Source organism: Lepidochelys olivacea (genome assembly GCF_965140295.1).
Source record: "Lepidochelys olivacea isolate rLepOli2 genome assembly, chromosome: 2".
Classification (NCBI taxonomy): Eukaryota; Metazoa; Chordata; order Testudines; family Cheloniidae; genus Lepidochelys; species Lepidochelys olivacea.
The window spans coordinates 220,765,302-220,791,633 of NC_140412.1; the positions used below are offsets into that span (position 1 = coordinate 220,765,302).

Consider the following 26,332-nt stretch of genomic DNA (forward strand, 5'->3'; position numbering starts at 1 on the left):
TGTCTTGACTCCTCCTGGTGCTGGCCTCTAATTGGTGCCAGAGAGCGTCGTGCCTCTTCTGTTACTTCCTCGTGCCGACCCACTCCCTGTACCACGACTTCCTTCTGAGCCACGGGTAACTGGGAGTCTGCAGACACGGAGCTCTATCTGGACCAACTCCGGGAGCGATGCCGGGACGGTGTCCTCGAATGGCACAGCACTGCCGGCTTACCCCTTGACGGCACCCATGACATGGGTGCCAGAGGATTCTCCCTGTATGGGAGGCAGCTTGTCACCGACAGTTCAATGAGGTCCTTTGCCGCTTCAAAGGTGCCAGGCGTGGAGGGCTGATCCATTAAGTCCTCAAGCCCATTGTCCGCACTGAGCTCACTTCGGCCTGGGCTCGGTGGGACTTGCGGTGCTGAAGCCACTGGTGCCAGCGCCGGTAGAGCGACCTTCCCACTCTTATCAGTGCTCGGGGCCTTGGAAGGTGCCGGCCTCCGACGCGGGGAACATCTGTGCCTTCCTTTTGGCTGCGCTGTGGGCTGCACCAGGGAGGACGAGCGGTGCCCGGGCCTAGTCTGGTGCTCTGGGGCCAATGGCTTTCGGTGTTTAGCCAGTGCTGGGTCTCCCGACGGCTCTGAGGCACTATGCACCGAGGAAGCCGGAGTAGGCGTCAGGCGCTCCAGGCCCAGTGGTTGCAATGCGGCTTCCATCAACAACTGCTTTAAACGAAAGTCTCTTTCTTTCTTTGTTCTTGGCTTGAACGCCTTGCAAATCCTACACCGCTCAGTTTGATGTTCTTCCCCCAGGCAATGGGGACACGAGCCGTGGGGGTCACTAATTGGCATAGGCTTGCGGCACGTGGCACAAGTCTTAAACCCGTGGGCCTGCGGCATGCCCCACAGCGGGTGCTGGAAGCCTCCAGGCACCTAATCACTTAAGTGTCCATAACCAAGTTATGCTAACTAACTGATAACAGCTATCTATGAGAAAGGCTAAGGGACTGCTCTCATCCAAGAGAGAGAGGTTGTTCCAACGCTGCCACGGATGGTAAGAAGGAACTGGAGGGGGTCAGGCGGCAGGGGTATATACGCATGGTGCAGTGGCATATATATACTCAGGGGCCCCGCTGGGAGCCTCTAAGGGAAAAAATTTCCGACGCTCATGCACGTGACACGTGCACGCCTAATGTGGAATGGACGTGAACAAGCACTCGAAGAACAATTCTTACTTACAGCTAACTGAAATAAGTTTTGGTTTTTTTATTTTAAACCTATAGCAAGAACGGACTGAAAAGGAGTAACATTGCATTACTTTGGACAACTTTCCTAAACAATTCATAGCTATTGAAATAATGCATCAAGAACAGGCTACCTCTAAAAAGAAAAAGAAAATTAAAATTCCCGATCAAATGATCTGTCTTTGGTCAGTAAAATAGGGGCATTTTACAATTTTTACTCAGGTTTACAGCAATATTTTAAAATTGACAAAACAATGGTACCATATATGCAACAGATCTCCTGTTTAGTGAGCCAACTCCTACTCTGAGAAAAAATTCCAATCTTTAGAAGTAGTAGGTGATCAGGAAACAAAAGACAAACTACTAAAAGCATAACCCTGGAAACAAAAAAAACCAAAAAGAATAATAAAAGGAAAATTAATCTGGCCAGTCACAAAACAAATTAGATTTTTAACTGAAACTAAAAAACTATTCTGTCATTCTGTAGGTACTGGAAATGAAGTTTATGAATGCTGGGATTCCCCATTCACACAAGACATTTTCTCTCCAACATGTGTACTGCTACTAGTACAAAGGCTAATGATACTGCAGCGTACAGTATTGCTACTTACATCTTTGTGTATTACATCATTTATCTGTTAACTCTTTCAAATACTGGAACCCTACCAAGTTCCATTGCCATTTAAAACCTTGACAGAGAAAAGTGAAAGATATTGACAGTGGTTTTAATGTAAAATTTAACTAAGAAGTCATTCAGAAATCCTGTTCAGTTATGCAATGCAGCCAAATACAAATTCATCAGCAAGTTCCCACTATTAACTGTTGCATCCCACTGGATAGTTACAAATATAAAGTTAGAAAAATGCAAAATCATATTTTGAACAAGGTTCATAAACATTCAGATTCACCATTTTGATCAGCAAGTAACCCACTCACATGATGAATAGATTCTACATACTCCTTTATAAAACACTTTTTTGGAACATATATTTGTTGCTTTCTGCATTCTTCATGCTATACCCTTCATACGTACTTCTTACTCTGCTGTGCTCCTCTGACATATTTATGGAAGATGTTTGTGAAATTTCACAAACAAGAGGGGAAAACATATGTTCACAAACAAAACCAATTTTAAGATGAATCCTCGTCCGCAATCCCACTACAACAACTAAACAAAACAAAACAAAAATTGATGTAATGAGTAAAATGAAGGTAGTAGTAAATGCAGGACACCACAGGCTATCTCAGTATGCTCAAATGGATGGTTCAACTCTCACCTTTATCACGGTCATATAGCAAATCTTCTGTTGAGCAAGGACTCCCATCCTGAGATTCCGGAGGGCAAAAGGGAGAGACACATGGTGAGTGGCTGCTGCAGCTGCTGCTGCGCTCTTGGACAGAGGGAGTCTGTGTATCAATGCTACGCGTGCTACTGCTACGATAATGAGCAGGCAAGGGTGCTCTTCGACCATCAGGAATATCCAAAGGCTGCAACAGAAACAACGCTTAGATTATATAGGAAGGGCTGATTCTAAAAGTCTTCAGCCTGCAAAGCTCCCACTGAAGACTCAGGTCTTGACTACAAAGATCTGTTCTAAACCAAGCATGTTATTTAAAAAGGAAAGAATCATAAAATACACATTAACCCTTTTGCTGCAGGGCAACTGCAGCTGCAACTGTATTTCTCATACAAGTTTCAGGACTGGATGCATTTCAGTTTATTCTAGAGTGCTAAGATTTATTCTGCTTAAATAAATACAAAGGTATTTTTAAAAGTAACAATACAAAATGTTAAATAACTGCTTAACTTAGGGGTGGCGAACCTGTGCCTGAGAAGGAGCCAGAATTTACCCATGTACATTGCCAAAGAGCCACAGTAATACATCAGCAGCCCCCCATCAGCTCCCCCCCGCCGACCCCCCGGGCCTGCCAGCAGCCCTGCTGATCAGCGCCTCCCCCTCATTCCCCATGCCTCCTGTGGCATGCAGGAGGCTCTTGGGGGAGGGGGAGGAGCGAGGGCGTGGCAGGCTCAGAGAAGGGGGCAGGAAGGAGTAGGGGCCTTGGAAGAAGGGGTGAAGCAGGGGCAGGGCCGTGAGCACACATTTCCCCCCCACCCCCTTCCCCAGCACTTTGGAAAGTTGGCGCCTGTAGCTCCAGTCCCGGAGTTGGTGCCTATGCAAGGAGCCGCATGTGGCTCTGGAGCCACAGGTTGGCCACCCCTAGCTTAACTTCTCAGTTTTGTTTAACAGAGATAACTACACTAGTATAATTTCCAATAAGTTTCTATTGTTACAAAAAGAAAAAAAAATCACCTTAACAAAGATCTCCAGTTGATAGGATTTTATGCTTTGGTGTAGCTAGTTTTGGTGAGAGTACAATGAAAGATGAAAATGTAATAGTATGTTACATGCCTAGTTTAAAAAAATATATGATTTTTTCAACTATGGCGTACCATTCTCTGGTCCACTGTTTAAGCCTCTCCTGCCCACTCCCCTTTTGGTGATAGTGACAAACCAGGTTGGTGTACTCCACCTATTTGCTATTCTTTTCCTGCCTGGGCATATAGTTTTGTCTTTGAGAACAGTGTTCTCGCAACATCCCCTGTCAAATCTGTAGAGCCCTGCAAAGCTAGGGTATCCACTTTATATCTGCGGGGGGTGGGGTTGGAGGGGACAGGGACACTGTGTGGGGGGGGAGGGGGCTGCTTGGGCCCCACACCCAGGGCAGGTAGAGGATCCACACACTCCACGCCCCCAGCCAGAGCTGGGTCAGGGAGAGCTGCGGAGGCAGCTGTGAAGAGTCTGGGTCTCTCCACCTTCCCTGGGCAGAGGGGCTGGGGAGCAGGGATACTAGGTGGGTGGAGGGGTTGGAGGGCAGGACATGGGCCGGGGGCTGCTCGGGCTCCCTGCCCAGGGCAGTTGGAGGGTCTGCCACCGCACAGCTGCCTGCCTAGCTCTTACCATGGCCAGGTTGCAGCTCAGAGCCGCCCCTCTGCCAGAGCCGGGTCCAGGAGAGCTGTGCTGGCAGCTGTGGGGACGCTGGGTCTCTCCACCTGCCCTGGGTGGAAAGGGATACTGGGTGGGGGGGGGGGGGGGCTGGAAAGCTGTGACATTTGATAGGGGGATGCTCAGGCCCCCTGCCCAGGGTAGGCAGACCTGAGCAGCCCACAGGCAGCTCCAAAGGTCTCCCCGCTCCCAGAGCGGTGTGGCGCCCAGCCGAGGAGCCGTGGTGGACCCTCCACCTGCCTGCGGTGTGGGGAGAGGGACTGAGAGCAGCCCCTGGCCGTGTCACCGCTCCCCGCCCAGCCGAGGGCAGGGAGGGTCCACAACTCCGCACGGGCTCCCCACAGCTGCTTATGTATCTCTCTCTGACCAGGCTCTGGCTGGGGGGGAGGGGGGGGAAATGCCTTGGAGCCTCGGGCAGGCCCTCAGTTTAGAGCCCTTCAAATCCACAGATAATTTTTGCGGACCATGGATTGGATGCAGATACACATTTGTGTATCAGCGCAGGGCTCTACAAATCTGAATTACATTGCACTTAAAAACAGGAGCGGGAGAACAAATAAAAGCAATAAATAAACATACCAATTTTAGTCTCATTTAGGCAAGGAATAGGAAAGATTTTTTTAAAATTTTATTTTAGACAAAACGGTTCAGCCATTTCTGAGAATGAGGCTAGGGGAAATACATTGTTTTGCCCTTGTTAAAAAATTCGGCGGACTTTTACTTTGAACAAGTGACTTGCTTAGCACCGCATAGGAGCTCTGTGGCTCTGACAGCATTAATTCTAGCATGTCCTAACATCTGAATGCTTTCACTTCATAACCTTAATAATGTTCTTTCAACATATTTTTTGTATGCAATACTATATAGACTAAATATTTCACAGTAAAAACTTACTAAAGCTACTGATAACATGGGTAAAAATTATGACTACATAGCTTTAATTTCACTTTTCTTTTCATATGCCATCTTGAATGGAAAAAAGAAAGCTGTCATCAAATCATATGAAATTTAGACTGTTAACTGAAACTGTGTTATATATATATGGTACACTACTTCTCAGAAAAGAAAACTCTAAACATAAATGGTCAAACTTTCACCAACAGTAAGTGCTTGGTAAACGTCCAACACAGCATGCCATGGCATGATGTCTGAACACAAGAAACGAACACCTTCAGGGCCCAATCAGAACACATTTTCCTTGTAATGATTGTTATCAGACCAAATGTAGATGCTCATTTAGCAACAATAATCAATTGTTCTGTGAATTATAGAGAAAATATAATTTCATTTTACTCCTCTAAAGATGAACATTTATCACTAATCAGGAATTAGATTTCACTATAAAGAAGATTAAGTACATAAAAGGGAAAAAAAAATCAGACCTCAAACAGGAACAGTTTTAATAAGCCAAAAAGAAAAGGAGTACTTGTGGTACCTTAGAGACTAACAAATTTATTTGAGCATAAGCTTTCGTGAGCTACAGCTCACTTCATCGGATGCATTCAGTGAGCTGTAGCTCACGAAAGCTTATGATCAAATAAATTTGTTAGTCTCTTTGGTGCCACAAGTACTCCTTTTCTTTTTGCTAATACAGACTAACATGGCTGCTACTCTGAAACCTTTAACAAGTCAGTAGTTTTAAATATTTAAATTTTGAGGGGCAAAAATGCCACTGTACAGTCAAGAAGTGTATCACATACAAAATATTTCACCTTGCCATGAAGCTAAGATTATGGAAAACAGAAGTTTTCATTCTCTAGACAGACAGACACTATTCTATGTAAGTTTTATGTAATGGTGTTCACTACTTAGAAAATTCCCATAGATATTTCAGAGACTACTTTTCTTCTGCAGAATTCTACTTCCCCTTCATATAAAATCCAAGCCTCTTTACTGTACTGAGGAATGCAATTTAAAAAAACCTGTAAAAATACTAACTGTGAACTTTCACTTTAATGTTGTTTCTTGTGCAGTTTTTAAATTCCAGCAAGTAAAAATCAAAATATTTTAAAGACCCTGAATGGCTTTTAACTTAAATCAATATTTCAAAATTACTTTCCATGAGCCATATCTACAGTTTATGGAGTATGTTAAAAATTGAGGTCTTCACAATTTTAAACTGAAGAAATGAAGTAATTAATTCACAACAGCTGCTTTAACTTCTCATAATGATAAGTTCATGGAAAATTAAATGAATTTTTCTGTATTGTGAGTGCTTTTGGTAAGAGAATCAAGTCACGTGTGTTAGTCTTTTGTATATTGACAGAATGCTAACTGAGCCCAGAAAATGGCATGACATTGACAGCTATTTGTCTCCCTCTCTCTCTTGCAAAAAGTCCCTTAAGCAGAGATAAAGACATGGCCAATCTGACAGCAGCATATCCTTCTCAAGGTACTCCATTAAAATTCACCAATAAACTACACTCAGGGCTTGTCTACATTACCCGCAGGATTGACGGGTAGCGATGGATCCAGCGGGGGTCGATTTATCGCATCTAGTCTAGATGTGATAAATTGACCGCTGAGCGCTCTCCCGTCAACTCCTGTACTCCACCGGAACAAGAGGCGCAGTGCATACCAGGCCTCAATGGTAGACGGAAACCACCTACATTCTGAGCATTAGTAATGTTACTGAGATACAGTGTACCTATAATAGGCACAAGAGATCTAGTTTCCACATAACTTACAGCTGTTTAGGAAATAAATATTTCAGTCTCAAAGTTAGAACTTTTTCTATTTAAAACCACCATCCAAGCTGGAACATAAAAAAGACAGAGATAAGATACAAATTGTCTTTGCCCTTTATAATAGCAGTGAAGCGGACCAACATTGTAGTAGAAGCAGACATAGTCAAGACCAGTGAAAGCAAAACTCTACAGTGCATTCCAAGAATGCCTTGGAATAAGAATAAATGAAACCAGTGGATATTCAAACAGGAGCTGAAGGGATACTGCAAGGATCTTTCACACTTATGGAGATTAGAAAACAGTCATATCTTGATACAGGATTGAATCTTTGGACAGAGGGACACACAAACTAGTTTACTCTCTTGTTCCACAAGTATTAGGAATTAAACAAAATACATGGTTAAAGTGAACATTTAAAAAGGCTAATCTTTTCTAGGATGGCTTTTTTTTTTTTTTTTTTAAATATAGTGTCACATCTTTACACAGCTAAAATGTTCTAATTTAAAAAACTTTATATAAAGGTTTTGGATCAGGTATGTTCATTTATACTTAATGTACAGAAAAACAATGTCCAGCTACTGGCATTTGTCTATTGGTTGAACAAGTAGAAAAATGCCCTGTAACTGGACACCTCTGATTTTCCATACATCAAACATGAGAGGTTGATCATGCTTTCCATCTAAATAAAATTCAGTACTCCACTCCGGCCACCACAAACACACTGTATTGTAGATCTACTGCAGACTAAGAGGACAAAATCCAGACTCCAAATCCATACACATGGCTGCAGGAGGAAATTGATCATAGTTCATACTATAAATGGAAAGGGAGAGCAACCAAAGAAGAAAACAACTAAAGCTTGCTGGCAAAATAGACAGCAAAAAGGAGAATGGGTTAGTGTTAGCCAAAAGGGGGCGGGGGATGAGAACCAACAGCAGCTAAGAGGAATATAGAGGGCTTACATATGTGCATTCAGAAAGGAAGCAGTGGTAGAAAGAAATTAAGTCCATTAATAAATAAGGATGGGATAATATTAACAAGGACTCAGAAATGGCTAATATTTAACTGTTTTTAACAAGAAAAAAGGAAGAGTAAGGATATTTAAGCAAAGAGGAAGATTTTTAAAATATACACATTACTAAATAGAAGGAAAGAGAATATCTGAAAATATACAATTAGCCATCCAAACTATATTCAACTAGAACAGTAAGGGAATTAGCTAATAAAGTTACTGTGCCTTTAACAATTATTTTTGAGAAGTATAAATACATAGTGAGAATATTCTAGCAATTACTATCCTTTACGTCTAACTTCTATGCCTAGCAAAAAAAAGTGGAATAAATAAGAGAAAAATATTTCTAGCTTTTAGAGACTCAAGAGCAATAAGCAGCATGTGGTGAAGCAGAATATATCTTGCAAACTAACATAACTGTTGATTTTTAAAAAATATGCTTACAAAATTAAGTTAGCAAAAGGAAAGCAGGAAACACTATATTTGTTAAATATAGTAAAGCAAAGTAAATAGTAAAGCATGTCCTGCAAACACAAGTTTTAATTAATTCAGACTGATTCATGTGAAGATTTATGTGGATTGAAAAAGCTTTCTGCAAGACTGTAAATAGAATATTATGATAAATGTTAAAGTATAAAATTTGGGAAGAAGTTTAATAGATTACCAGCTGAATCTGTGGATTAAATTTCAGCTCTGATGTAAGGGTAATTCAGCTGAAGTCAATGCAGCTGCATTCATGTACCCCAGGGCTTAATTTGGTCCTACACTGTACCCAGTCTTATTTAAAGTTCATTAATGATCTAAAAAAACAGAATAAAGAGCTTGTTGACAAAATTCACAGATAAATTGGGAGCAGATAGGGAAAAATGATAAAAATAATACAAGGGGACTCAAAAAATCTGCAACTGCCAAAAATAAAATGCATTTTATAACATTTAAGGGAAAAGAATCCAAAATACAGTTATTCAACAGAAGAGAGAATTCTTGAAGGCAGTAATGCTCATATAAACTTAGGAATGATAACGGACAACCACGTGGACATGAATTTGCAATGCATTATTGCAGACAAAAGGAACAATGCAATTCTGAGCAGCAAATACAGATGCTGTGGAGCAAGAAAATAATAATCACCCTAAATATGGCTCTGGTGCAACTGCACTTACAATATTTTGTTTGGTTTTAGTACCTTCATTACAAGAAAGATATTGACAAATTGGAAGAGGTTCACAGTACAGCAACAAAATGTATTAGGAGCTGGAGGGATTGACATACAAGCAAATATTAAGAGTTAAATATGCATTACTTGACTAGATAACTATACTGGACAGTGGAGTGAAGATAATATTGTAGAAGTATTTATCCACCTACGTTCTTAAAATAGCATAAGCAGCCAGTAGACCAACTTCTCCCAAAGGCAGTCAAGGCTATTATTTTAAATGATTACTTTGAAGTCCATAAATGAAGAGGAAGAAGAGTTAAGATTATATAAAAGGGTAAAACTAGAAGAAATGGGATAAAATGAAGAGGAAAATATACACTACGTATTTATATTAGTAAAAACTTCCCAACAGAGAGACCTATTAAGCTGTGGAGTAATATCTGCATGAAAGTGATGGAGGTTCTGTCTCGTGGGACATTTTAAATTAGACTTTACAAAACAGAAGAAAGTATCTTGTGCAATACTAATCAAATCTCCACTGGCAAAAGGCTGTACTAGACCTAATAGGTCATATTTCTAACTTATGATTCTTGGGACACAAAAAGAAACCCTAGATCTGGCAAGGCCTTTGGAAGAGAGGGTCACTGCTGAGTTCTCTGTCCCCAACTGAGCAAACATTTATCTGCTTAACTGCTTTGCTGGATCAGAGGCAGAATATTCAAGCAACTTACAGTGTAGAGCCCAACATGTACAGTAATAAGATGTTAGAGTCCAAGAAAATCAATTTGTCTGGTAAATACATTAATGACCTCTAACTTTAACAGATCATAACTCTAACCAGAGTGACATCAGCAGTGGCACAGTAATTTAGGAGATAACACTAAGACAATATGTGTATTATTTTTGCTATTTTTTTAACGCTGTCAAAATATTGACCACTTCTAAATAGAAAACGTGAGCCTTGGAAGACCAGATTTAATGCAAAATATATGCACAGCCTTGAATAACCCTCTGGAGAAGGCAGGATTGCTTGACAGTAACTCCTCACTTAAAGTCATCCCGGTTAACGTTGTTACGCTGCTGATCAATTAGGGAACATGCTTGTTTAAAGTTGCGCAATGCTCCCTTATAATGTTGTTTGGCAGCCTCCTGCTTTGTCCACTGTTTGCAAAAAGAGCAGCCCATTGGAGCTAGCTAGTGAGGGCTTGGAATCAGGATGGATCCTAAGTTCCTTGTGCGGCAGCTGCCCAGCAGGTTATCAACTGGCAGTTCAGCTGTCCTTCCCCTCACTGCCATGTGCTGCTCCTGCCCTCTGCCTTGGAGCTGCTCCCGGGAGCCTCCTGCTTGGTGTGTGGGGGAGGGGGAGGAGAGAGGAGGGCTAATGTCAGGGTGTCCCATTCCCCCCCTGCTCCTGCCCCTCGCTTACCCCATTTCCATAGACCGGGGAGGGGGGACAGTGTCTTTACCTTGCTGACAAGAATACTGTGGGAGACAGTGTCAAAAGCTTTGCTAAAGTCAAGAAACAATACATCCACTGCTTTCCCTTCATCCACAGAACCAGTAATCTCATCATAGAAGGCGATTAGATTAGTCAGGCATGACCTTCCCTTGGTGAATCCATGCTGACTGTTCCTGATCACTTTCCTCTCATGTAAGTGCTTCAGGATTGATTCTTTGAGGACCTGCTCCATGATTTTTCCGGGGACTGAGGTGAGGCTGACTGGCCTGTAGTTCCCAGGATCCTCCTCCTTCCCTTTATTATTCCCTCTTTCTTCCCTTATTCCCTTTATTAGTCATTTAGGAGGTTCTCACAACATGTTACTAAATTCTGACCATTAAAAATGTAAAATTACCCCCAAAACTTAAACCTTACCTTGGATACTTCTTCTTTTCCACTGGTTTCTTTAATGAATACTTTTTCTAATTCAGGGCTTATTCCTTCTACATTGCACGGCACACGTGAAACAGTTGATTTTGGCACTGAAATATTTGACAGTGGCATAGGGACTGATCTTGAGATAGACGCCTACAAGGTCAATCAGATAAAATATTATGTAGGCTTTAAAATTGGAGAGTTTCATAAGATGAAACATTAGCTCAGTATTAGTGAGGCCATTATATTTTAAAAATCTATAAACAGCGAATTAAAAAATCATATACTAATTTTAAAATCTAGAGGAGCTCATTTTCATCTTTAGTTTGTGAATTTAATATTAAAAAACATACTTACCACTAAGAAACTAGGAAGACAGAAATTAAAAAGATTACATAAATGTAATGCCACTCACACTACTTTTTCTTGTAAAGTGAACAACAGAATTTTATATGAAATATTTTACTGCAGTGCTTTTCAATATTTGGCCTGTGTAATTTCTAGGGAATGCAAAGGTGTGGCATGCAGAATGCAAAGGGAGAAAAACCTCTCACAAACAAAGCCTTCAGATAGATAAAAGTAAAAAGAAAAATGTAAAGAAAAACAACAAATCCAGTCAGACCACTTCTTTGTAATTTCCCCATATTTTGTACATGCTTACTCTATAGACACTGCTGGTATATTTTGCATACTGGCACAAATGCATGTTCATGTTTAACTCTGGCATTTCCTGACATTTGAGTGTCTAGCCGTGCAACGTTAACATTCTCTTTATGCAGTTTTTTTTTCTTTTTTGACTGGTTTATAGCAAAGGTAAAATGAAACTTTCATTCTAAACTTTTATTTTCAGAACTACATCCTTTTCCATGTTTGTTCCAGATATTGCTTTTGCCTCAAAATCAGAAGAGAATCTGCGTAGTCATTTCAAGATCAGGCATTCAAATAAACACAGGTATGGTTTTGAGGAAAGGCATACTAACTTCTTGATTTAAAGGCTGGAAATTAATGTTACCATAACATTAGGGTCTTTCATTACATGATCAGTGAATACTGAGCAACGTGACATTCACAGTATCCAGCAAATAATATAATAAACAGGAACAAACTTAGTCTTCTACAGTAAGACTAAATTGCACCGTGTACTGTTTTATGCTTTTACTGCATCCTTTTCTATGCTCTCAGCATGTAGCTCTTTATTACTACATATCTCAAAGACGACTTGCAATTCGGGCAGACAAGACAGCAGACTTAGTTTGGCTATGGAAACATTAATTTATAATTGTAAGATTAAAGTTGCATTTGAGATTTTGTTTGGGGTTCTTTTTTTAAATAATTCAGAATTACGCTTGTATTTCTGTATTTCTTTAGTTTGTTTTCCCACCAATCTCCAGTTTATTTTGGCAACACTAAGAACGTGAGCATTGAAAATGCTGTTTAGAAGTTCATTTGTTTTTGCTTTATGTTCTTCACATTAATGACTGTTTGTGCCATCACTATTGATTGCTTTGAAAATGACATATTAAACTTACACTTATGATTTCTTGAGACACCCTAAAGAACAGATATACTAAAGAACCAAGTTCTTGTTTCCATGTACATTTCACAAGTATTAAGGAACAAGGAAAGAGAAACTTTTATTTATACAACGCCATAATTGTGTACGGCATTTTACAGACAAGAAAGAAATAGTCCCTATTCCCAAAAAGCTTCCAGCCTAAATTTGTTTGCAGCGACATTGAAGCCATGTTGGTTCAAGGATATTCGAGACAAGGAGGGTGAAGTAATATCTTTTATTGGACCAATTTCTGTTGTGAAAGAGACACGTTTTCGAGTTTACACCGAACCCAGACCTGAAGAAAAGTTGTGTAAGCTCAAAAGCTTGTCTCATTCATCAACAGCAGTTGGTCCAATAAAAGATGTTAGCTCATCCACCTTGTCAATTGAAATCTGGACATACCATAACAAGTGAGAACACAAACAGTGGGAAGGAGGAAGGGGATGACAAAAAATACATATATTTCTAGTCCAAGCAAGAACTTGACTATCAATTGACTTTTTTAAATTGTTATTTTGTACACTGATAAAACCTGATAAATAGAGAGATGGGTTGGAGAGACGTGCTCAAAATAAGGAGAGGAAAAACAGAGTATATAGTTTTCAGAGTAGCAGCCGTGTCAGTCTGTATTCGCAAAAAGAAAAGGAGGACTTGTGGCACTTTAGAGACTAACAAATTTATTTGAGCATAACACAGTTTCAAGTATGTGGGTTCCAGAATCTGGGGAAATGAAGGACAAAATTAGAGCTGGATTAATAAATACCTACCTCAAATGGAGAGAGAGAGAAGTGGTTTAGTATGTGATAGGAAGATACCAATAAGATTAAAAGGGAAAGTCTAAAACTGGACAAACTGCTGTTTTATAATGTATAATGATGAGTATTGGACAACAAAGAAGAAACATGAACAAATGATTTGTTACCCAAAAATGCAAATGTTGAGATGGATGACTGCTGTAAGCAAGAAAGACCATGTAAAGAATGAGTACATTAGAGCAATGTGGCACCTTAAAGACTAACAGATTTATTTGGGCATAAGCTTTAGTGGGTAAAAAACCCACTTCTTCAGATGCATGTCTTGTTGTTTTTGTGGATACAGACTCACACGACTACCCCGATACTTTAGAGCAATGTGACATTCATACTATTCAACAAATAATATAACCAACTGGTACATGCTCAATGTAACATTTATGAATGAAAATAAAATGAGGGAGTACAGGCTCAGATGATTTGGTTATGTAAAGCGCTGTCCTAACTACTATGTGGTAAGATCAAGACAGAAGGAAAAAGAGAGAGGTTGCCCAAGAAGTGGTGAGATGTTAGAAAGGAAGACATGTTAGTATGTGGTGTGATAGAGAATATGGCACTGAGCACAGCACTTGGGAGGGAGACAACTTGTATAGCAGACCCCATTTGATGGGATTAACACAAAGAAAAAAGAATTTTTACACTGAAAAACTGAAGCTGCCTGTGCTTATTTTTTATGGGGTGAGCGGAATTTAGATGCTTGTCTAAGGAATATAGAAGTGCAAAGGGAGGAAGAGATGGAGCAATGGTCAAGAGGATAGGAGGATTGGAAAGGGGCACTTAGTAGTGGTGAGAACAAATGCAGATAGTAGTGTTACTTTATAAGTAATGTTAGTCAGTTTCATTCCATCTTTTAAACTCACTAATATTACTTCTAAAGGTCATTCCATCCTTCAAATTGACTAAATTTAGTTGTAAAATTCATTTCCTACAATCTCCGTGAAATCAAATACTTTATCATTTACACTGTAGTGAATTTTCTAAAAATAAAAATTGTGATTTGCACAGGGCTCTAACTATAAAGCCAGAAGAACTACTGTGATCATCTAATCTGACCACCTGCATAACACAGGCTATAGAATGTCCCTGAATTAATTCTTGTTTTCACTAGAGTGCAACTTGTAGAAAAACATCCAATCTAAATTTAAAAATTGCCAGTGATGGAGAATCCACCACAACCCTTGGTAAGCTGTTCCAATGGTTAACTATCCATACTGTTAAAAAAACCCTCTGCCTTATTTCCTAGTCTGAATTTGTGTAGCTTCACCTTCCAGTCTCTGAATCTTGTTACACCTTCATCTGCTAGAATGAAAACTCTATTATCAAAATTTTGTTCCACATAAAGCTATTTACAAACTGTGATCAAGTCACCCTTTAACCTTCTCTGTTTCTGTGAAGATATGTCCTTGCTAATGTTGCAGCTGGCCATGGTGATGAGTAAGTTTCTGGGGATCTTTTAATATCCTCAAATTATGGAGGTATGTGGAAGTAGCCTGCCACTGGACCCAGAGATCCCGAACATCTCTGTGACAATGATCCAATGAAGCGAAAGACAAAGGTAGGTAAGACCAGCTTGCCCTCCCAGAATCCAGCTGCTGCACTGGTGGCAGTGGCATTCCTTGAAGGTGAGAGACAGCCAGTGTTCCCAGGATGTCAACTGGCAGTGGTAGACATAGACATAAGGAGATAACAAGTAGTCCCAGCTCAACCACTGAAGCCTTTTGCTGATGCTATGTCTGACTGCACGGGTATTTTTGAGAAGAGTTTTTAAAGGGTATCCTTCAACATTTACAGGAGGCATAAGTTGCTTTCTTGGCACAGTTCTCTTTTGTATTATCTGATTGTGACTTTAGGATAAAATCCCAAGTAGCGCCCATGACATCAATTTGTGTTAAGCATTTCAACATGACTTTAAACACAGGAAGGGAATCAAAGGAGAAGTGGAAAGAAACAGAAGGCTATTCACTTAATTCTGTTAATTAAAAAAACAAAAAGGTTGCTGATACTAGCAGTGAACTGCTTACCTGAGTCTGACTGATTGCTATGTGGTTGCCATGGAGCGGTGACTGACGTTCTTTTTCTTTACTGTGACGACTACTCTGTTTGCTGCGTTGGAGTTGCTGCCTCAATTTGGCAATCTGCTGGAAAGACATAAAATCAAGGTAAGATGAGGAGATGTGACCCAGGTAACTGTTTATACCTTTACTTGTATCAAGCAGTATCGTGGACAAAAGAAAGAATCAAATATTTTCTAGAGCATTTTATAAAGGAACATGTCTGTGGCTTCTTGCAGCACAGGCGTTAATCATCTGGCCTATTCATTACATTCTTTTCCAAAAATACTCGCCTAACCAACAATCTGAATATGAAGGCAAACTCAATTTAAATGCTGAATTTTCTCAGGTGCAAAATAAGCCCTCTCTAATAATAGATGCAAACAACAATCATTCCTCCGGACTCTAGCCTCTTGTCAGATTTTGTTGCTTCTCAACTGGTTTGGCATCAGAGAAAATAATTTACAGACTTTATATATTTCCTTAGTCCTAAACAGAACCATATTTATCATTGATATTTCCCATCATTACTGACAAAAAGTCTTCAAAATCTGACAACTAACATGCATAGCTTCACTTCAGAAAAGCTATCTAACACACCTTTAGCCTACAGATATAACTGTTGTTTTAAGACTGCCCCAGGGAGACTAATTCTCTTTGTTTTTTTAAGTCATCAGCACTTTGCCAAACAAAAAAACCTACACAGTGATGCCTATTCAAAGATTCACACATTTTAAGGTGAAAAGGGACCATGACCATTATTGGTCATTTACTCTGACCTGGTGCCTAACACACGTTACAGAATTTTACCCAAGGATCCCTACATCCAGCCCAATAACTTCTGACTGAATACAGCAGATCTTTCAAATACATCTAATCTTTAAAGACTTCATGTTTGTGTGGTAAGACTTATTTTCCATTGTAAGGGAAATATCATTTTGCATTCTTGGTTTTCAATCTCCCTGGGTCCATGAGATGAGAAAATGGTTTCAATATGCTAAATTCACACACTCTCTTGTCTGCATAGCTGAAGTAAGGCAGAGCAGTTCCTATTGCGCTATACAGATTCCTTCTTGGGTAACATCCCACAAGGTGGTGTTTTGGGGGATATTCCCTTAAATATGACTTTTTGAAGAAAATTGTATTTATAGCATTTACTAACGCTATACAAAACGGAGAGATTACTGCACAAATCACAGGAAAAAGGGAGCATACAGAGACTACATTAAGACTTTAAGGTCAGAAAGGACCATCATGATCATCTAGTCTGACCTCCTGCACATTGTAGGCCACAGAACCTCACCTACCCACTTAAAACTACAATACCCACCTGGGAAAGTGAGGAAACAGACTGACAGAGCAAGATGGGTACCCAGAAGTCTCCTACTATAGGACTGGCCCAACAAGGAAAACAACGGAACACACTGGCCATCATATACAGCCCCCAGCTAAAACCTCTCCAGCACATCATCAACGATCTATAACCTATCCTGGAAAACGATCCCTCACCCTCACTGGGAGGCAGGCCAGTCTTCGCTTACAGACAGTCCCCCAACCTGAAGCAAATACTCACCAGCAACTACACACCACACCGCAGAAACACTAACCCAGGAACCAATCCCTGTAACAAACCCCGTTGCCTACTCTGTCCCCATATCTACTCTAGCGACACCATCAGAACACCCAACCACATCAGCCACACCATCAGTGGCTCATTCACTTGCACATCTACTAAAGTGATACATGCCATCATGTGCCAGCAATGCCCCTCTACCATGTACATTGGCCAAACCGGACAGTCTCTACATAAAAGAATAAATGACACAAATCAGACAACAGGAATGGTAACATACAAAAGCCAGTAGGAGAACACTTCAATTGCCCTGGACATTCTATAACAGATTTAAAAGTAGCCACACTTCAACAAGAAAATCTTCAAAAACAGACTTCAAAGAGAAACTGCAGAGCTACAATTCATTTGCAAATTTAACTCCGTTAATTTGGGCTTGAATAGGGGCTGGGAGTGGCTGGCTCACACAAAAGCAAGTTTCCCTCTCTTGGTATTGACACCTCCTCCTCAGTTATTGGGGGTGGACCACATCTACCCTGATTGAATTGGCCCTGACAACACCGGTTCTCCACTTGTAAGGTAATTCTCTTCTTTTCAAGTGTCAGTATATTTATGCCTGCATTTGTAATTTTCACTCCATGCATCTGAAGAAGTGGGTTTTTTACCCACAAACAAACACTTAGCCCAATAAATCTGTTAGTCTTCAAGATGCCACCGGACACCTCATTGTTTTTGTGGATACAGACTAACATGGCTACCCCTCTGATACCTACCCACTTGTGTAATAGTCCCCTAACCTCTGGCTGAATTACTGAAGTCTTCAAATCATGGTTTAAAGAATTTAAGTTAGAGGATTCACCATTTACACTAGTTTAAACCTGTAAGTGACCCATGCTGCAGAGGAAGAAAAAATACCTCCTGGGGTCTCTGTCAATCTGACTCTGGGGAAAATTCCTTCCCATCCCCAAACATGCTGATCAGTTAGGCCATGAGCATGACCCAACAGGCAGATACCTGGGAAAGAATTCTTTGTAGTAACTCAGAGCCCTCCCCATCCAGTGTGCCTTCTCCAGTCGTTGGGGATTTTTGCTACTGGTAGTTGCCAATGGGCCACATGCATTGTAGGCAGCCCCATCATACCATCTCTTCCATAAACTTATCAAGCTCAGTCTTAAAGCCAGTTAGGTTTTTTGCCCCCACTGCTCCCTTAGAAAGGCTGTTCCAGAACTTCACTCCTCTGATGGTTAGAAACCTTTGCCTATTTTTAAACCTAAGCTTGTTGATGGCCAGTTTATAGCCATTTGTTCTTATGTACACACTGGCGCTTAATTTAAATAACTCCTCTCCCTCCCTGGTATTTATCCCTCTGATATATTTATAGAGAGCAACTGTATCTCTCCTCAGCCTACTTTTGGTTAGGCTAAACAAGCCAAGCTCTTTGAGTCTCCTCTCATAAGGTAGGTTTTCCATTCCTCAGATCACCCTAATAGCCCTTCTCTGCACCTGTTCCAGTTTGAATTCATCTTTCTTAAACAAGACACCAGAACTTCACACAGCATTTCAGATGAGGTCTCATCAGTGCTTTGTATAATGGTTCTAACACTTCCCTGTCTCTACTGGAAATACCTCACATGATGCAGCCTAGGACTACATTAGTCTTTTTCACAGCCACATCACATTGATCGCTCAGAGTCATCCTGTAATACACTATTACACCCAGGTCTTTCTCCTCCTCTGTTACTTCCAACTGTTAAATCCCCATCTTATAGCAAAAATTATTGTTGTTAGTCCCCAAAATGCATGACCTTGAACTTCGCACTGCTAAATTTTGTCCCATTTCTATGACTCCAGTTTACAAGATCATCCAGATCTTGTAGAATATTCCAGTCCTCCTCTGTACTGTCAATACCTTCCAACTTTGTGTCATCCGTGACTTTATTAACACATGCTTTGTGCCACGGTTAGTAATAAAAATGTTAAATAAATAAGATTGGTCCCAAGATCAATCCCTGAGAAACTCCTCTAGTAATCTCCCTCCAGCCTGACAGTTCACCTTTCAGTATGACCCACTGTAGTCTCCCTTTAACCAGATCCTTATCCATATGTCTTTCACTTCCTCAGAACAGTCCTTCTTGATCCCCATCAGTCATGGGGTAACCAGGCCTTGAGGTGGAGTTCTGTGAGGTTGGGGTGATGGACTCGCATTCTGTGACAGAAGGCGAGGCACTAAGGAAAGGGTTTGAGGTGGTTTCACTGCCATCTGTCACAGGTATGGGAACAACATTTTGTCTGGGCCATGTGGGTGCAATGAGAATGACCCTGGATTTGTCCTGCCTGATCTTGTGAATGTCTCGGCTCAGGAATGGCATCAGAGGAAATGCATACATCAGTGGCGCCTCCCATTTTATGAGGAGAGTGTCGCCTAGGGAGTGATTTCCCAATCTGGCCTGGGAGCAATATTGTGGACACCTGGGAGTTCTGACCTGTTGCAAAAGAGATCTATGGTGGGGAACCCCCATAGTTTGAATACGGCTTTGAGAATTCTGGGATCCATCTCCCACTCAGGGATTTTTCCACAAACCCACGCTTAGCTGATCTGCTCTTGTATTCTGACATCCCAGCAGATAGAAAGCCGATTTCTCTATGTGGTTGGTGATGCACCAATTCCAGAGGAGTATTGACTCTGTACATAGGGAGTATGATTGTGCTCCCCCTTGGCGATTTATATGGAACATGCAAGCTATATTGTCTGTAAGGATGTCGATGGCATTGTTCTTGATTAAAGTGCTCACGTGCATTTCGGACTGCCCTTAGTTCCAATAAGTTTATTTGTAGGTCGGACTCTGCTGGGGACTAGTGGCCTTGGATCATATTGTTGCATAGATGTGCCCAACCAACAAGGGAGGCATCCATCATGACTGGAACTTTTTGTTGGAAAGGGATGCCTGAGCAGACGTTCTGTGGTTGTGTGCACTAGGTTAGTGAGTTTTACCCTGCAAGGCATTGTGAGGCGTCTGTTGAGAGAGAGAGAGAGAGAGAGAGAGATAAACTGTTCGAAGCCAGGCCTGTAAGAATCTCATGTGGAGTCTCATCTTTTATAACAAACGTTGTCTCCAACATGTGTCCCAAGAGTTGTAAACATGTTCTGGCAGATGCTTGTGGGCTGTACATCACCACTAAAATTAGGTTGACTAGAGTGAGGAAGCATTGTTGGGGTAACATTGCTGTTGCTGTGAGACAGTCCTATGAATTCCAGCAGTTGAACAGGAACCAGTGGGCACTTCGGTGCATTTATTTGCAACCCAAGGTCCGTGAACAGGGTTATTGTGGACTGCATGGCATTTATTGCTCCTTGCTGCATTGATGCCCTTATCAGGCAGTCGTCTATGTATGGAAATATCATCACTCCTTGTCTGCAGAGGTGAGCTGCAACCACAGTGAGAACCTTGGAAAAAAACTCTTGGGGCAATGCACAGGCCGAAGGGTAGTACTCTGTATTGGATATGCTGATGCCTTAGGGTGAATCTCAGGAATCTTCTGTGTGACGGGTGAATAGTAATATGAAAATAAGCTTCCTGGAAGTCCGCGGGCCGAGAGCCAATCCCCCTTCTCTAATGCTGGAATTATTGTGGATAGAGTCACCATTCTGAAATGTTGTGTTGTCACTAATTTGTTGAGTTTTTGTAAATCCAGGATGGGTCTCCATCTGCAGTTCTTTTTCTGAATAAGGAAGTAATGGAAATAAAAACCTCTCCCCCTGTGTTGAGATGGGATGGGTTCCACGGCACTTAATTGCACAAGGTGGTTTATTTCTATCCCACCTACTCACTCCCCCTCTTTAGGGACTACTCCAATGAGCACCTGTTACAACAGGAAATAAAGAGGATGTAATAGCCCTTCTGGATAATCTCTAGAACCCATTTGTCTGTTGTGATGGTGTTCCAGACTGGGTAGTATAGTGACAGATGGTCTCCGAGTGGTTCTGGAATCAGTGTGTGGGGAAAGAGAAAGATATATAATTTTTTTTAAAGAAGAAAAAATAAAAGTAAGATATAAAATGTGAAGGACAAGGGAATAGGGTAGCTAACTATAACTAAGCTAACACTATCAGGAACACCTATGAACTATCAAGCTTATCTGAGATAAGAGAGAGTGCTGCTGTCGCTCTTACTCAAGCCAAAGGCAGTAGAGAAGGAACTGGGGGATGGTTGGCTGCGCGCCACAATGTAACCACTCAGAGCGGCGCAAGATGGCTACAGCACATGGGCAGCCCAACCAGGCACTGCTACTGTAAGTCTCCGATTACAAGTGCAAGGCGCCAAGACACCTAAAGTGGAGCACCCACAGGGACACTCTTAGAAGAGCAGTAAGTTATTTTTATTTATGATCTGAATTGTGTATCCCAAGGCTGTATCTACTGTGGTGTCAAGATCTCTAAATACTGGGCCTCTTTCAAATCCCAGAAAGTGTCCAATCATTAAGGAAATTTTCAAACTTTTCTTTTCAAGCTAATAGTCATTCCACCTTTCCACTGACACTGTTTTACTTTATTACTTGTTTTCTGTCCAACGTTTTTCAAACATGTCAGAGAAAATTCAAATCAAAGGAAAAAAGCCACATGAACAATTAAATGAACAGTACCAGACAGACAGGTATCAGCTCTTTCAGGACACAGAAAATAATATTATGACAAACTCAGCTGAATTTTTCTGTTAAGCATTCAAATTATGATGGCCAAATGTCTTGAAACAGACCAAATATGTTACTACATTGACAATCTATTCTTCCTAGATTCCCTAATTTCCTGAAATTACAAAATCAATTTGTTGCTACCACAGAAGCTGTGGGTTTCCTTTTTTGCACAATCAGTATCTTTACAATTAGAAGTGGCTAGTATTATACCTTCCATCCACACTGCCAAATATAAATATTATGGGATCATCAGACTTCAATTATTAAGAAGTTGATCCTATCTCACAATATTTTAATATTGTTACATTTACAAAATAGTTAGAATCACGCTATCTGCTACCTCACAAATAACTGCAATATTTGTCATGATGATCCTTGTTCGAATGTTCACCAATGTCATTTTTTTGCTTATTGAATCTCACCTCTGAAATCAAGCTGGACACCACAGCATAGTAACATACTACTATTCCGTTGATTTATACACCTCTACCCCGATATAACACAAATTCGGATATAACGCAGTAAAGCAGTGCTCTGGGGGGGCCGGGCTGCGCACTCCCGTGGATCAAAGCAAGTTCGATATAATACGGTTTCATCTATAACACTAAATTTTTTGGTTCCCGAGGACAGCATTATATCAGGGTAGAGGTGTACTAATAAAAGGAGAGCTCTCTCTCTCTCGTTAAGATATATCATTAGGCATTATGAAACAAATTATGCTATGGTAGAGGGATAAGCATCAGGAGACCCTAAACTGGATTATAATAAAAGAAGAATTTCTGAAGCCAATTCTTTAAATTGGCTTTGATCACCACTCACCACTTCTACTTTGGTACAAGATAGTATACAAAAAGTACATGGGGCTCTTACTGTTCTGTCAGTGTAAAAGGGGTCTTAAAGTGGGAGTAAAGGGAAGCCACATACCCTTCATAACAATAGTTCTTCGATGTGTGGTTCTTATCTGTATTCCACAGTGGGGTATATATGCATTTCATGCGCGTGAGATGGGAGAATGCTAGCAAGTAATGTCTGTTGGCCTGCATTTGCAGCCTTGCTCTCCTTGTGCTCTGTGCTGAGGGTATAATGGGAAGTGCGGACTGATGCTTCTCCAATTCCCCTGCTTACTGAAAATCAGAGAGGCTCTAAAGCAAATGGGAAGAAGGGAGAGCAGCAGAATACAGAGAGAGACCACACATCTCAAAGAAAATCCAGTTATAAAGGATAAGTATCTTCCCCCTTATTTTTCCTTTGAGTGCTGATTCCTTTGCATATTCCACTGTGGATGTCTGGCAAGCGGTACCCAGAGGAGGAGAGTGTGAGGATGGCAAGTGGTATGGCTCTTGCAGAAATGCTGTTCCAAAGGAAGCAGAGGCAGATGAGGCTTGGACCAAAGCATAGTGTTTCATGAACGTGTGGATGAAACTCCACATTACTGCACCTTGCAAATATTAAGCAGAGGTACTCCTTGAAGTGATGCTTGAAGTTGCCCGTGCTTTTTGTTTTTACAGTGAGCCCGTATCCCCTGTGGGAAAGAAAGGCGTGCCAGTTGATAAAGTAGAATACAGCCACAGATCCACTTGGAAATCCTCTAGGAGGAAATACTTCGCACTCAGGCTCATTTTGCTATGGCAACAAACAGCCTAGGTGACTTTCTGATCTGTTTACCAACAAACAGCAGAAGAGGCAAAGCTCATCTCATGCCAAAGGAATTAAGTCTCCTCTCTCTGAGGCATGCAGCTTTGAGAAGAAGACAGCTAAGTGGATAGTCTAGTTTACATGACATTTCAAAACTACTTTAGGTGTGAACTTCGGACCCAGTCATAGTGACCCTTGTCTTTATGAAATATTATTTAAGAAGAATCTACCATTAGGGCTCCCACTTCTCTGAGCCAGGCAGAAATGACTTCAACATTGGTTTGCGCCTTGAATGTCCCATCAAAAGTATCTTTTGGTTTGGGGGTGAGGCTGGGTAGCTGCAGCAGAGATGGATGGGTCAGCGTACCTTGATTTTTGTACCTTCTGCTGTTTGTGAGGTGGCTTGTAAAAGTGCTGGTAGCGAAAGGGCTGCAGTGAAGTCCTTAGCTTGTAAGATTGTTTATGGTTCTTCCTCTTCAGGACTGGTGTATACATACCCAGGGAGTGGAGGGTGGCCCTGGAATATTTTAGTGAATGCAAGGACACGTCTTCTGGTTGACGAGTCTGACCTCAAAGGGCTAGTCTTGCATGGTGTTCTGGACCTGAACCTGGACCTGAAAGAGTGTAGCCAAGATTCCTAGTGCATCACTATAGCACAGGAGTGGCCAAACTTACTGACCTTCCAAGCTGAATACTATTATCTTCAGAAGTTCAAGAGCCGTAAGACATGCACAACCTGTTCCGTAGGGTGGTGCCTGCCAGGGCATGGGGCTTCTGCCCGGATACCCCCCTACAGGGCAGAAGCCCCGAGCTCCCAGCCTGGTAGGTGGAGAATGGGGGTTCCATAAGCTGCACTTTGACTGTAAAGGAGCAACATGCAGCTCATGAGCCAGTTTGGCCACGATTGCTATACCAATTGCCATGGATCTTGAAGCAGTATTGGCAGCATCAACTGCAGCTTGAGATGAGATTCCTGCCACTTATCTGCCCTCATCAATAAGGGCTTGAAATTGAGCCCTATCGTCTCAGGGTAATTTGTCTTTAAAGTCCAAAATCTTAGAATAATTCCAAATATCATAATTTTTCCAGGAGGACCTGATAGTTGGAAATTTTAACTTGGAGGCTGCTGGAAGTAAACATGTTTCTTCCCATCAAATCTAAATGCTTAGCCTCCTTATCCACAGGGCGACCCTTGGATGGTATTGTCTGGACCTTTCTACTGCTGCTTAAACTACTCGGCAGTACAGGGCGGGGTGGGAGAACAAGAATTCTGTTCCCGTAGTCAGGAAAAAGTGCTACTTTTCTGCCCTCTTGGGGGTAGGGATACAGGTAGCTGGCATGTGCAGTTCTTGCCAGTTCCAGCATGGGCTTATTGTCTGGGTGTGCTATTCAGTCAGATACTGATAGGCTACAGGATGTGTCTAGGAGCTTGTGTTGTGAATCCTGTACCTTCTTTAAGAGGATTTCGAGCCCTTCTGCTACTCTTCAAAACAGCTGCTGGACCTGACTGAGGCTGTAGCAACCAACACGATGGGCAAGAAGATGAAATACTCGGTACCAGAAGAACAGGTTCATCTTTCTCCTCCTTCATAGGCTCTGGAGGCTCCAGTTGGCTCATGGAATAGAAGAGTTGTAACACTCTGCGTTGGATCACATGGAATCTGGATGCCCCGCATACAGGTCTCAGGGCAGTCAGTAAGGCCAATGTGAGGGGTTGAAAATAGGTTGTGGTGGTCCCCAAGGTACAGGTTGAAGAGGCTCAGAGTTCCAGACAGAGATTCCAACTCAGGTCATGCAGTAGTAAGAAGGAACTGGAAAGGCATCAGTCTGTACCAGCCCCCATACCCTGGGCCACAGCAAGGGTGCAGGCATGGACCAACAGACACTACCAGCTACAATTCTCCAATCTCGGGCATATGCATACCCACAGTGGAATATATACAGGGACCAGCACTCAAAGCAGTGCCTAACTGAGCAGTGTGGATGAGCTTTCAAATAAATAAGAATTAGGCCCCTGAATTAAGTCTTGTTAAATCCTACATTTTCTACATGGCATAACCCTCCATAAATTGAAAATAAAATAAGGTGCTGGAAACTATGGGCGCAGATTTTTTTATTTAGGCAGCTATTTCTTGATGGATCTTTTGCATTACTTCAACAGAAGCTGCTAATGAATAATTTTCAGAGATGATAATAGCTGCAGTTAAAAAATTCAATGTCAGAGACTTGAATGAGTTTCAGTTTGTTTCACTCTCACAGATAAAAATTAAAATTAAAGAAAAAATGGAGGGAAAGTCATATGTAAAAACCTCATATCTTGCATTTCCATAGCAACAGGATACATTAGATAGTGATGATTACCATGACTGCTAGTGGTTCAAGTTAGTATGTACATGGCTTGCAGGGGAAGTTTCCAATGAGAGATAACAGGGAGAGAAAATAACTGAGGGGGGAGAAAAACTGAATAAAGGGAAGATGTCATTTTTTGCTACAGAGAAGCTTACAGATTGCATTATTTTTTCATAATTGTTCCAGTACAAAAATCTTGGGCCCACCACTATTTGGAGAGTTTAAATATCATCATATTTCACTGATTGCTTTGATATAAGCCGAAAGTACTATCACTATTAACATATGGGATATTTTTCATAATTCCAATATTATTTGGCCACTTTAGAAATTTTGCCCTCGTCAAAGGAAGTGTGTATTTGCTCATTTTCACAGAAAATGAATTAAAACCAAGTATACCCTACCAAGGACCTCACCCCAATGTCACAACATTTTTGTTAGGGTCTTGAGATAAATTAAGGAAATTAAATTAGGCAAAGATTCCTCAATTCGGTACAGTGTTAAAACAAAATGAAGAAAAATTATGTTCAACAAACATACCAGAAACCCCCATGGTCTAGTCACAATTTTTTTTTTAACCAAACATCCCCAAGTAAAAAAAAACAAAACCCCACACTGAAAACAATCACTAACTCCTGATTAAACAGCATTCATTATTATAATCACAAGGTATAGAGAATTGGCTGAAAAGAAAAGGATCCTTTTTGAAT

The 26,332-nt window shown here is 41.1% G+C and overlaps 1 protein-coding gene across 4 annotated transcripts in view; it reads right to left on the reverse strand.

The window, feature by feature from the left end:
* Positions 1 to 26,332, reverse strand: part of GLCCI1 (glucocorticoid induced 1) — a 103,512-nt gene that overhangs the window by 19,001 nt on the left and 58,179 nt on the right. For 2 of the 4 annotated variants that reach the window (XM_084618318.1, XM_084618320.1), the window contains exons 4-6: positions 15,347 to 15,460; positions 10,959 to 11,111; positions 2,500 to 2,710 (exon numbers count right to left, since the gene is read on the reverse strand). In XM_084618318.1, coding sequence (XP_084474444.1) covers positions 2,500 to 2,710; positions 10,959 to 11,111; positions 15,347 to 15,460 — 478 coding nt within the window. Of the gene's footprint in view, positions 1 to 2,499; positions 2,711 to 10,958; positions 11,112 to 15,346; positions 15,464 to 26,332 lie in introns of all 4 variants that reach the window. The other 2 variants (XM_084618317.1, XM_084618319.1) reach the window with 1 other exon arrangement.